Below are 13,461 nucleotides of genomic sequence, written 5' to 3'. Positions count from 1 at the left end.
CCCTGAAACCACTGGCATCAGGTATCTGAGCTGGGTGAGCCTACTGGATAAAGCACTTGGCTTTCTCAAGTACTTCTGCCTCTGTCAACAGTCATATGTGAATGAAGTCACTGAAGTCACATGAGTGAGTTAGTGCCCCAAGTGGATCAGAGAAATTTGTCTCAGGGGATCCCATCCTGAACTGCAAACTCACAGAAACATGAATAAACAGAATAGTGAATAAAGATTCTGAGGTGGTGTGTTTGCAGGGCAATAAGTACCTGATACACTGCACAAAACCAACTTACTCTCTTTATACCAAAGTGTTGAATGCAAACTTTACCCTTACACATTATTGTTTTTCAAACTCTCAGTCATAATCCATTAATGAGTGATGAAATCAATGAACTGTGTTACAATCAGCAATTCTTTAAACTAGTATAGAGTACATCACAGGTAAAATGAGTATATTTTATTATAATAAATATGTCTATGAGAATAGACATATTTACATACACATAAGCACGTATTTATATGTATTCTGCGAAAAATAAAAACTGCATCTCAATATGCGTTATGGTTAAGAAATATGAAAGTTATTGTCTCAGAATATGGACAGCCTCAGAGATTATAAAGTTATTTAAGTTAATCATTGTGAAGAAATGACAGTAACTGAATATGCAAATCTAGGTTAAGGTACCTAAAATAAATTTTAAAAATTCCAAATTTAAAGATTAAAAATTTGGTAAGATTTAAATCATTTAATGCATGATTAGTAGGAAAAAAACATGAATCATTAGAGACAATTTTAACTGATACATGACTTATAGTCACCATATAAAGCAGAAAGTTTTCTTCACTCACCTATTACCATATTCAAAATATCATCATTCTCATCTACTAAAGGGTCCATGCAAACCATGTCCAGCAATTCCATTAGCTGCTTTTGAAGAGAATAGGCCTCCTTGAAAAGAGCCTGGAGGTGGTCTGAAACTAGGTGTAAACGCCCAGAATACACAGATTCACTATTCTGATTACAGATATATAAAAATGAAAGAAAAAACAAATCATAAAAAGCTCAAGAGCCAGATTTACTTTCATATTATTAGAGATCGCAAATTTACCAAATCACATATTCATTCATTAAATAAATGTTTGGTGAACATCCATTAAATACAATGTGCTTCGAGAGATGCAAGCATGTATAAAATATGATTTCTCACTTTCATGATCTTGCAAATACAGAACTAAAAGAAAGGTAACATTAGGCCAGGTGTATGACATTTTTAGCATCTTATCAACAAAAGAGGTATTAACTAGTGATTTTCATTCACCCAGCAAATAGCAGTATTAAAACTGTCTGTGCCCCACAAATTCTAGGCAAGCTTTTGTGTCTCAAGGATACCTTTGGCATGTAGAGATGGACTAAATAAGGATTAACTTCCCTTTATAAAAGGAAGTTCAGACATCTAATCATAACGGTAATTGAATACTGATCAATGAACATGGCAGAACTATTTCAGGATCCCTGTATCTCAACACAAATTCTTAAAACTTCTTTCTTTATAGAGGGGCAATAAGATAAAACTAAAAACCCTCAAAACTCCACTTCTAATGACTTCCTTATAACCACCTTTTTTGAAACAATTATTTACTTACATGCTCTTTAATCTATGGAAAAGTTTATTTCAATAATATAGACTAAAATGTAAAATCTTAGACAAACATTATGTTACTCAGCTCCTATGCATGTCAATCATAGACCATTCAAAGTATAATTAGACCTTTACTCACCTTACAATGTACAAATGTGCTTTTAATTATATGAAGGACTGAGGAGGGGAGACTCTGAATATTTTCCAAAATGATGGATTCCTGTGTGGCACAGACATGCTGAACACATCCTGTAAGAGCTCCTAAGAGCTGCACCATTGTCTTGGAATAAAGAAAGAAATTTCATTTAGAATATATTTTTTGTGCATTGAAAAGGTATCAGTCAGTATGCTGGGTGCTAGGATACAGCAATGAACAAAACACATCTGTTCCTCTTTTCACAGAACTTTAGTCTATCAGAACTACAAATACTGGAACAACTATCTAGCCATTTAGAATCCTAACCCAAACTTCAAACACATGGCAGGTATTCTACGCATATCCCTTGGAAATGCAGATAGGGTAAGCTAGCTTGATGACTTGTCTTCTTCTAAGAGTTTATTATTCAGAATTCATGTTTCTATATTCACATCTTTAATTCTATAAATTTAATTCCAACATCAGGCCATTACATAACAATACATGGCTAATCAATATCAGTATAAAAATTTTGACATTCTTTTTTTTTTTTTTTGAGACGGAGTTTCGCTCTTGTTACCCAGGCTGAAGTGCAATGGCGTGATCTTGCCTCACTGCAACCTTTGCCTCCTGGGTTCAGGCAATTCTCCTGCCTCAGCCTCCTGAGTAGCTGGGATTACAGGCACGCACCACCATGCCCAGCTAATTTTTTGTATTTTTAGTAGAGACGGGGTTTCACCATGTTGACCAGGATGGTCTTGATCTCTTGACCTCGTGATCCACTCACCTTGGCCTCCCAAAGTGCTGGGATTACAGGCGTGAGCCACCGTGCCCGGCCCAAAAATTTTGACATTCTTTAAGCTCCCTCTCTCTCCAGCTTTCTAATACATTTGACTTACTTGTAAAATATTCTTTAGAGTGGTCTGGATTTCCAAATTTTGACTTGACAGTCCTCTGGCTTGACTGGTTAATTCATACATCATGTCATCAAATAACTTCACAGTCTGTAAAAACAAATCAAGTAATAAACAGGAATAAGAGAAATCATTAGAAAAGACAAAACTTTAAAGAGAAAACACAACGCAATGATTTGATTGTGCATTAATAATATCCATGGACTATCATCTGCTTAACAATTGTACTTAAGTACAAAATTTGGAGAAAAAGTATTTTTATAATACACTCCCCCCAAAAGCCTCAAACAGAAATTTATTTTTCATTTCTGTGGTTTGAATATATTTAATAGCATCAATTTTTTAAAAAAATCACTCAAAGTTCATATTTTAGAGATGCGAAAAAATAAAAGTATTACTTTTGCACAATAAATTTTTCTTGAAGAATCCACATTCATATGGTCATATACAAGGGTATTTTCTGGAAGTAAGGAATTTGCACTGAATCCCCTATTCACTACTCACTTATTTTCTAACCAGTTTCCTTTTTTGACCCAATTCAAGATAACCTTCCTGAATTAAGGGTATAGTATATGACCTTACAACCAAGCTTTCTATCTGTGAAAAGTTAGCCACCCTATAATGTTAATACTTGGATCTTTCTAACAATTTAAATGACCCAAATATTACAAAAATAGCAACACAGTCAACAATACAATGTAGTTAAAGAAGATATTGTTTCCCATAGGCTTGTTAACACTCAACATCCATTTTCATCTATATAACAGTCGGATCTTTTTCTAGCGGTCAAGAACAAATTCTAAGAAATATTTCAGATAAAGAATCATCAAGTGACTATGAGTACAAGAAATCTGAAAGATTATGTTTAAAAGCTAAAGTTAGAAACCCATTCCAATAACAGATTATTACAAATAATCTGTTTCATTTTGGCACCAAAGTATCTTTAGTTCCCTCCATTTAAAACAAAAAAGTATGATTGTGCTTTTTAGAGAAAATGTATATCATACATATTTAAAAAGTAATAAATAGTCCGGGAATTTAATATTTAATCTTTGTTACTTGATTTTGCCAATATTCCAGCTTTTTTTAAAATTGAGGGTTCCATCATTCTGTCACCCAAACTGGAGTACAGTGTTTTTAAAATACAAGAGCATTTAAAATTGACTACAAATAATTTAAATTCAATTAATAAAATACCCATAAAATCTGAAAATATAACAGTTTTTAATTGCCTCATGATCACACTAACACCATTATGGTCTCACATGACATCTATTTACTGCTTATTTTTATTTTGAATACATTTGTTATATTAGAAAAACAGAGCTATAATAAATAATAAATTTTCTAAGACTGAGGCTAGATTCCTCACATCACATATTTTCAGGTAATAGTATTATACCTTTGGTAACACTTGTGAAAAGAAAGTCTGTTCCAATGTCAGGTGGTTCATATGAGGTAAAAACATTTCTACAATAATTTTCAAAATTTCTGTAAAGCAAATAACATATTTTATAAAAATATTTTGTCACGTCAGTCAACAAAGGCCACTGCCCTTTATTTAATGCAAGAATACTACCAATTAAAGTTTGTTACACTTTCTGAATACCATATTCTATGTAGAGAAACTATTATCTAATAGACAAAAAAAAAAAAAAAGAGAGAGAAAGGAAACAACCTACATATTTAACAACTGTGGGCTAAATAGCTGTGTACATCTACTGAATAGGATCTGCCATCATTAAAATGACATTTTAAAACATGGAAAATGTTCAAAATATAGTTAAACAAAAAGTTTCCAAAATATAACACCAATATAGATAAACATGTACAAACAATGATGGATAAGCTGGCAGGAATATATGGAATGAAATTGTTGTCCTCAAAATCTTAAACCATTTCAGATCAGCAGATGTTTTGTTATCTTTTCTGTTTTTCTACACGTATCTTATTTTTCTACGTTTCATCTTTCTCTACATGTTTCATATTCATGTCCACAATGAACATGAATAACTTTTATACTCATGATAAAAAGAAATTTACTTAAAAAAAATTATGCCACACATGGTGGCTCGCACCTGTAATCCCAGCACTTTGGGTGGCTGAGGCAGGAGGATTGCTTGAGCCCAGGAGTTAAAGACCAACCTAGGAAAGATGGCAAGACCTCATGTCTACCAAAAAATAAATAAATAGAAAATTAGCCAGGCATAGTGGCAAGTGCCTGCAGTCTCAGCTGCTTGAAAGGCTGAGATGAGAGGATTGCTTGAGCCTGAGAGATGGAGACTGCAATGAGCTGTGTTCACACTACGACACTCTAGCTTTGGCAACAAAGCAAGACCCTGTCCCTCCAAACAAACAAACCAAAAATTAGGCTGAGCATGATGGCTGAGACTTGTTAACCCAGCACTTTAGAAGATGGAGGCAGGAGAATAGCTTGAACCCAGGAGTTCAGCTGCCTGAGCTATGATCGCACCACTGCTCTCCAGACTGTGCAACAGAGCGAGAACTTGTCTCAAAAACAAACTTTGGGGCCAAGTACAGTGGCTCACACCTGTAATCCCAGCAATCAGGAAGGCTGAATAAAGCATACAGTTAAAACAGGAGGATCACTTGAGCTCAGGAGTTTGAGAACAGCCTGGCCAACATGGTAAAACTCCATGTCTACTAAAAATACAAAAATTAGCCAGGTGTGGTGAAGCATGCCTGTAATCCCAGCTACTCGGGAGACTGAGGCAGGAGAATCACCCAGCCTGGAAGGTGGAGGTTGCAGTGAACCAAGATCACACCAATGCACTCCAACCTGGGTAACAGAATGAGACTCCATTAAAAGAAAAAAGAAAACAAAAATTAGGCCCCATTACACAGCGTAGATTCAAACTATAAGTGAATATTCCATAACCAAGTGAAATGTAAATAGAAAAATCTAACGCAAAATATGAATACACTGAGCAGTCTAGTCTTAACCCTCTTCCGACTGAAAGAATAAATCTCGTCAAGTAAGACTGATGAAGACATGAAAATGAGAAAGTCAACTTCCTCCAAATAAATTTGTTATCACCTAGATAAACAGCTTTTGGCAACTTAGAAAGTATTTTCAAAATGATACTAAACACATTAGAGGCTGATGGTTTTTCAGCAGACTGCAAATCATATTTTATATAGGTCTAAGTATAACAAGTAACATTTAATATTTACAACGTGTTTATACATACATCATCAACAAACCATTTTTGGTATTTATCCAAAATGTAATTTAAAACTTTTAAGAGCTGAATTCAAAGGAATTTGTTCAAGTAACTGTAGGTTTAAGGCTATAACACAGAAAACGGTTAAATTTCGAGGGAATACAAAACTGTTCCATTAACGTATGTGCGGACTCAGACCTTAACATCAAAGTAAATCATACAGTTCAAACAATTTTACTTACGAATATGCTCAATCCAACTGTCAGAATGTTGAGACAAAGAGTAAGATAATTAAGGAAGATCCACTATCATAGTAATAGGATATTCATTACTCAGTATAAACTTAAAAAAAAAAAAAAACTCTTCTGAAGTTTAAGCAATGACTTGTAAGAGACTGGAACTGGACTCAAGTTACTAGCTTAATTTTGCCTTTAAAAACTTAAGGTTTATTAGATAAACAGTATTGTGGAAATATATTAAAGAAATATTTTGAAAACTGCCCAGGGACAAACTTGCCTTTTCAAACTATGCAGTCATAAAATATTTTTGACAGATAAGAAACAGTGCTACGATAATCCACAGGCTAATGATTTATTTATTTTAGAGAGAGGGTCTCACTCTGTCACCGAGGATGGAATGCAGTGGCATGATCATACCTCACTGCAGTGTCAAGCTCCTGGGCTAAAGTGATCCTCCCATCTCAGCCTTTCAAAGAGCTGGGATTACAGGAGTATATATCACTATGCCCAGTTTGGACTCCCGATTTCTAGTACAAGAAAGAAATTTCTCTTTCCTCAACAGTTCTATAGTACTTAATTTATACCTGTCTTGAGTCACTCATCACCTTCTGTCTTATTTTCATATTACTTGCATACCTATCTTACCAACCTTAACAGACTGAAATTCTTCTGCACATAGCAGATTACAAATACATGACAATATTCTCCATATACACCATCAAGAATAACTGTTACAAATGTTTTACTGTAAAAACACTAAGAATCATCAAAGAATGTAAGAAAAATTAATAACCTGGCTGGGCGCGGTGGCTCACACCTGTAGTCCCAGTACTTGGGAGGCTGAAGGAGGTAGATTACAAGGTCAGGAGTTCAAGACCAGCCTGGCCAACATGGTGAAACCCCATCTCTTTTGTATCTTTGTAAAGATACGAAAAATTAGCTAGGCATGGTGGCACGTGCCTGTAATCCCAGCTACTCGGGAGGCTGAGGCAGAAGAATCCCTTGAACCTAGGAGGCAGACGTTGCAGTGAGTCAAGATCAGGCCATTACACTCAAGCCTAAGCAACAGGGCAAGACTCCATCTCAAAAAAAAAAAAAAAAAAAAATAGAAAAAAGAAAGATAAAAATGAACAACCCATAATCCTACCACACTATACAAGAATTCATTCCTCTTCTGAAATCTTATTTTTTAATAGCAGTAATCAAAATGAGGTCATTAACTCAAACTTGAGTTCAGTACGGTAGAATTGGCCTCATGAAAAAATTTCAGTAAAGCTCAAAAATTTGCTAGCTGTTCCAAAATTAGTCAGTTATAATTACACAGACATGCAAATAAGGCCTGGAAAATAATATGTAAAATGCAAAACATGAAAATGACTTTTTGGGTAATGGAATTGTAGATATATTGCAAATTTTTCATTTGTTGAAATAGTGAAACTAAAATACTACAAGCTGAAAAAAAAAAGTATTGTCTAATTAGACTCCCAGGTATTTTTAAAACATGAAATATTTTTAGCCCTTTAATGCTCACTACGTGTCAGGCACTATTCTAGGTCGTGCAGATAACGCTGTGAAGAATATCAACTTCCTGCCTTTATGAATTTTGCAACACAATGTGGAAAATATGAAAGCAAACAAGGGCATTTCTTTCAACGATAATGCACTTTTTAGAAAACTGAACAGGTCAATGTGATACAAGTTTAAGACTGGGTTTGAGTGAACTACCTAAGATTGAAGGCTCTGAAAAAGTCCCTCTAAGGAGGTGACATTTGGGCCAAGACATAAACATAAACAATGAGATATACAAATGGCTCGGAGAACAAACCAGGCTAAGCACAAAGACCCTGTGGTAGGAGCCTAATGTATTCATGAATAGAGTGTAGTTAACTAGGTATGAGAGAAGGGCAAGGCATAGATCACCTGGAGCCTTGAAGGTAAAGTGGTTTTAACAGGGAAATGACATGATCTACATTTTTCCCTTTGAACTTTTTTGGAATAATGAATTATGAGTGGAAACAAGGAAACTCTTAACAATACTCCCAAGTGAGAGGTGATAGGAATTTGGTTTCAGAGTGGTAGCAATGAGGGTGAAGATAAGTGGATTGATTCGAGACATAGTTTGGTGGCCGGCTGCTGTGGCTCATGCCTGTAATCCCAGCACACACTTTGGGAGGCCAAGACAGGCAGACACGGAGTCAAGAGATCGAGAACAGCCTGACCAACATGGTGAAACCCCATCTCTACTAAAAATACAAAAATTAGCCGAGTATGATGGCTCGCACCCATAGTCCCAGCTACTTGGGAGGCTGAGGCAGGAGAATCCCTTGAACCTGGGAGGCGGAGGTTGCAGTGAGCCAACATTGTGCCACTGCACTCCAGGCTGGCGACAGAGCGAGATGCCATCTCCAAAAAAATTTTTGAAAAGACAACTGAGAAGCATCCCAGCAACCTGACCACGGCCGGTCTTCCCTGAACACCATGAACCACACTGTCCAAACGTTCTTCACTCCTGCCAGCACCAACTGTCCCCGGAACTATGAGATGCTGAGGAGCATGAGGTGGATGTGCTGGGGGCACCCCACAACCCCGTGCTCCCAGCATCCACTGTGATCCACATCCGAAGCGAGACCTCCATGCCCGACCATGTTGTCTGGTCCCTGTTCAACACCCTCTTCATAAACTCCTGCTGCCTGGGCTTCATAGCATTCGCCTACTCCGTGAAGTCTAGGGACAGGAAGATGGTTGGTGATCTGACCAGGGCCCAGGCCTATGTCTCCACCGCCAAGTGCCTGATCATCTGGGCCCTGATTTTGGGTATCATCATGACCATTCTGCTGATCATCATCCCAACACTGATTCTGCAAGCCTATCAGTAGATCCAGAGGAATCATCCTGGCTAGGGGTCTGCCCGTGACCTGTCTCCCACATACTCCAGCTTCCATTCCTCGCCCTGCCCCCAGCCAAGTCCTGTATCACCCCTTAACCTTCACACACTTTTCTACAATCGCGTTCAATAAAGTGCACGTGTTCCCGAAAAAAAATATACATATATATTTTTTTGAAAAGACATAGTTTGGAATCAGAAACAATAGAACTGACTGGGTGTATGTGTATGAGACAGAGAGGATCCAAGGTTTTAGTTTGTGAAACCATTTACTCAGATGAGGAAAACGAGAGGAAGAACAAGTTTGGGCTATTTTGAGTATGACGTTTGAAGTACAAAGCTAGGTGGGAATGTTGACTTTCAACTTAATGAAGTCTCTCTATAAGCTTATGGGGAAAAGAGGAATCATGTTCTGTGTGTCTGTTCTTCCAGAGCCTAACACCATAACTCATGCACATTATGTATGCAGTTTTTTAATGTTTTGAGGATAGCTATTTGTTTTCAAGTTAAAACTCCTTGAAGATGGCAATTCTGTCTCTACACAAAAACTAAAATGACTTACATGTTATAGGCTTTAGCTGCACATAATTTGTGCAGTATTGAGATGCTCTCAAGTGAAGGTTACTTTTTTTTTCGAGTTTAATTGTATAAAGGTGGGCTCAAAAGTTGTGAAAAAAATACGCATACATATGGTTTATCATGAAAGGCTAGGATTCCAGGCACATTTACAACCACAAAGGCATGATGAGACCAATCAAGAACGAGCAGCACCTGGACTTCGAAGGCACTCAGCGCCTCAAATCCAACAGCTGAAAGCCAACAAGCGGAAGCAACTCTTTCAGAAAAAGACTTCAACCTGGGCGCGAGGAGGGAGACCTCGTCTCAAAACAAAATAAAGAAAAAAGTTGGAAAAAAAGAGGTCTGAGAGAGGAGGGAGGAAAATCATTTTTATTTATTGAACATCTTTTAAAGATTTCACACCATAGAACTATGTCCTTGAATTCTCTAATTCTTAGAACGGCATTATTCATATTCACCACTCTTTTTAACGGGAGACAAAAGCTCAGAGTATTTCGCTTTACCTCAACCTATTAAGAGCCAGAGCTATCCTCATACCCCAGGTCTTAGTCCTTGCCTCCCCCATTACCCGCTAGCAAAAGCGTTTACACTTAACTGCAAGCAGCGAGTACAAAAAAACTCAAAGAAGGAATCGAAGACAACTCCACATCCACCGCTAAAGCCTTAGGTCAGAACACGTCCGCTCGCGAGCCTTTCCCATGGTTATCATTTCCTCTCCAGTCCCTCGCTTTTCATCCCACTCACCGACAAAGAAAAGAGAAGGTTGAGGCCGCAGTTACATAACCCAGCCTGGCGGTGGGTCTGAGGGAACAGAAGAGAAAGAAGTTCACGACCCGCTCACAGCCCCTTCTAGGTGGGATTGACAACCAAGGAAGGATATGAGGAGTCGAGGCAGGACGGACGGCAGTTCCCGGCGGCATAGCTCCTCTGACCAGCTACTTAATTCTTCCAGGGGAACCGCTCTAACCGGGACCGCGCGTTCCTGAGACATACTTTCGCCAAACAGCACAACTTCAAACCAGTGCCGCCACAGCCCAGACCGGAAACCCACAGTCCCGCCAGCCCTTGCGCGCTCTCCGCCGGCCCCCGGAACCATAGAGCGGAGGCCGGCTGGTTTCTTCGTTAACCTGGGTCCCTCAAAGCCGGAAAGTCGGGCTTCTCTAGCCCCTGGAGGACTTGACTCACTGGTGCGTGATTTCAGGCCGGAGGAGGTGTCTTGAGGTGAGGTTTTTCAGCCGGGCGATCCAAGGACATGTCGGGAAGCTAGCATCCCCGGGTCCGGATCACTGTAAACATTACATTCAGATGGGGAGGTGAGGGCCAGAAGTCCCCAGATTTGCTACCCATTGGCTTTTGAGATGGCACTTCTAGGGTCGGATTTGTTCTGGGACCTGCAGCCGGAAGTGACTCCAAGCCTTGCAGCGTGATGGGAGAGAAAAACTGCGCGTTCCTAGCCGCCGGACTGGGTGACTCGCCTCTCCCTCCATTTGTAAATCTTGTGTAAAGGGATTAAAGAGCCCACCTGCCAGAGCTGTGAAAATTGAAGCAGACGGTATAGTGTCTATCGCAGTAGATGGAAGATTCTCAATACAGTTGCTTCCGATTTCTACAGGTCTCTCCAAACGACTACTGTGCCCTACTTGGTGTTTCCTCTAACACCAAATTAATCTTTACTAATTATTTCCAAATTACCCCCACTTCCATACACGTAGGGCTGCCGTTCTCGACTAAATGTTTGGAGTGAAGTCTTGGATGAATTTACATACACCAAACCATACCTATGCATGTTTTTAAAGGGATGCTCACTTACCAAAATAAAATATTGCACGTCTTTTATAAAAAAACAGAAGTTAAGATGTTTTGGAAGCTTAGGGGGTGAATATGTTTGAGCACAGTCAAGACAGCTGAAAAACAGCAAGTAGCTAGACTGTCCTATCTGAATATCTTGGACTTTGTTTGTCCAGGTGGTGGTGGTTGCTGCTGCTGTTGCTCTTCTGTTTGTTTTTATAGCTGATATTCTTCTCCCACTCATACACCCTTAAAGTGTGTATGAGTGTCCAAATCTCCTATCTCTGTCTCTCCCCAAAAGTTTTTTAGAAAAGGCAGCTGTATGATGGGACGGGGAGGGGGCGGGGTGGCTGTTTAATATTATTAGTGAAATGTGACATTTTGCTTTAATCATCATTTTCTTTCTTTTTTCTTTCTTTCCAGAGCTGCATGGAAAGAGGACCAAAGACCTCTAAAAAGTCATTTGGAAATATCTCTAAATATTTGTTACCGTATATAGGCTGCTAAAGAGAAATTGAACCCAACAAAACTAATTGAATAATTGAGGCAGGTTTGTGTGTGTCATCAACATCAAATTCTATCCAGAAGTTGCAGAATCTGAATTTAATGCTTGTGTGCATTTAATAAGAGGATGACCTTTCAGTTTAATTTCACTATAGAAGACCATCTGGAAAATGAATTAACATCCCTTGGAGATGGAGCTTTGACCCTGGATTCCTCAAAAGAGCTGTCAGTCTCAGAAAGTCAAAAAGGAGAAGAACGGGACAGAAAGTGTTCTGCAGAACAGTTTGGCGTGCCTCAGGATCACCTGTGGGAACGTAAGTCAACAGAAAATGCAGCTCCCTCTCAAAACACGGACAGTCCACTCAGTGCAGCCAACAGTTCAAGTAACTTGAAGCCACATGAAAAACAGCCCTGCTTCAGAGCTGCCAAAGAGCATGCTATGCCTAAAGATTTAAAGAAGATGTTAGAAAATAAAGTCATAGAAACATTACCAGGTCTCCAGCATACTAACTTAGCAGTAGTGAAAACCGTCTTGTTGAAAGAGAGCTTCCCTGGAGAAAACATAGTTTCAAAAAGCTTTTCTTCTCACTCTGATCTGATTACAGGTGTTTATGAAGGAGGCTTAAAAATCTGGGAGTGTACCTTTGACCTCCTGGCTTATTTCACAAAGGCCAAAGTGAAATTTGCTGGGAAAAAAGTCTTGGATCTTGGTTGTGGATCAGGCTTACTGGGTATGATTGCATTCAAGGGAGGGGCCAAAGAAGTTCACTTTCAAGATTATAACAGTATGGTGATTGATGAAGTAACCTTACCTAATGTAGTAGCTAACTCCACTTTGGAAGATGAAGAAAATGATGTAAATGAACCAGATGTGAAAAGATGCAGGAAATCAAAAGTAACACAAGAACTATATCAATGCCGGTTTTTTTCTGGTGAGTGGTCTGAGTTTTGTAAGCTTGTACTAAGCAGTGAAAAACTTTTTGTAAAATATGATCTCATTCTCACCTCAGAAACCATATACAATCCAGATTATTATAGTAATTTGCACCAGACTTTCCTTGAACTGTTAAGTAAAAATGGACGTGTACTTTTGGCCAGCAAAGCACATTATTTTGGTGTAGGTGGAGGTGTTCATCTCTTTCAAAAGTTTGTAGAAGAAAGAGATGTTTTTGAGACTAGAATACTTAAAATAATTGATGAAGGATTGAAGAGGTTCATAATCGAAATGACTTTTAAGTCCCCCAGTTAATATTCACTGAGTATCCAAAACGAAATAAACAGAAGGACCAAAAATTTTTTGGTGTGTTTGATTTCTGTTTTGCTGTTTTTTTTTCTGAAATATTAATGTTGTTTATTTCAAATCATAAGTGAACTATGTTAGCAATCTTGTACTTACTAGTTGAAACTGAGAAAGTATCCTTGTGCATTTGATGAGATCTGGGAAATCATTTTGTAGGAAAATTCAGTATTCTCCATCTTCATTCTATTTGACTTTTTTACCACTTTTGACATTACATGAAATTGTTCCCAGAAAATCCTGCTATTTCTTATCTCAAGTTTGTGAATTTCTTCCCAATATTCATTAGTTCCCTGTTTAC

The 13,461-nt window shown here is 38.2% G+C and overlaps 2 protein-coding genes across 14 annotated transcripts in view; one reads left to right on the top strand and one right to left on the bottom strand.

Annotated features, from left to right (window-relative positions):
* Positions 1-10,986, bottom strand: part of CUNH1orf112 (chromosome unknown C1orf112 homolog) — a 59,663-nt gene extending 48,677 nt beyond the window's left edge. The window contains exons 1-6 of one of the 10 annotated variants that reach the window (XR_005201181.1): positions 10,452-10,985; positions 6,112-6,151; positions 4,087-4,175; positions 2,670-2,774; positions 1,774-1,914; positions 844-972 (exon numbers count right to left, since the gene is read on the bottom strand). Coding sequence is in view for 8 of the 10 variants with exons in the window: in XM_017534117.2 (XP_017389606.1) it covers positions 844-1,009; positions 1,774-1,914; positions 2,670-2,774; positions 4,087-4,175; positions 6,112-6,151; positions 10,452-10,667 (757 nt within the window). In the remaining 2 variants the exon portion in view is untranslated. Of the gene's footprint in view, positions 1-744; positions 1,010-1,773; positions 1,915-2,669; positions 2,775-4,086; positions 4,176-6,111; positions 6,152-10,315; positions 10,416-10,451 lie in introns of those variants that run through there. The other 9 variants (XR_005201180.1, XM_017534117.2, XM_017534116.2 and 6 more) reach the window with 9 other exon arrangements.
* METTL18 (methyltransferase like 18) lies at positions 10,652-13,156 on the top strand. Of its 4 annotated transcripts, none has more exons than XM_017534135.2 (2): positions 10,652-10,792; positions 11,783-13,156. In XM_017534135.2, exon 2 carries the CDS (start codon positions 11,991-11,993, stop codon positions 13,110-13,112), a length of 1,122 nt encoding a protein of 373 aa, XP_017389624.1. In that variant the 5' UTR covers positions 10,652-10,792; positions 11,783-11,990; the 3' UTR covers positions 13,113-13,156. The 4 variants fall into 4 exon arrangements, with proteins under 4 accessions (XP_017389624.1, XP_017389625.1, XP_017389622.1 ...); XM_017534136.2 differs by having other exon boundaries at positions 10,654-10,758; XM_017534133.2 differs by having other exon boundaries at positions 10,656-10,847.
* Positions 13,157-13,461: the final 305 nt, after the last annotated feature.

This window comes from Cebus imitator, unplaced genomic scaffold (genome assembly GCF_001604975.1).
Source record: "Cebus imitator isolate Cc_AM_T3 unplaced genomic scaffold, Cebus_imitator-1.0 Scaffold84, whole genome shotgun sequence".
NCBI classification, from domain to species: domain Eukaryota; kingdom Metazoa; phylum Chordata; class Mammalia; order Primates; family Cebidae; genus Cebus; species Cebus imitator.
The sequence above is the reverse complement of the archived record's forward strand: the minus strand, read 5'-3'. Positions and strand labels throughout refer to the sequence as shown.

Excerpts from the sequence above, each read along its gene's own strand:
- METTL18 (XM_017534135.2), top strand. The coding sequence starts at position 11,991 with ATGACCTTTCAGTTTAATTTCACTATAGAAGACCATCTGGAAAATGAA.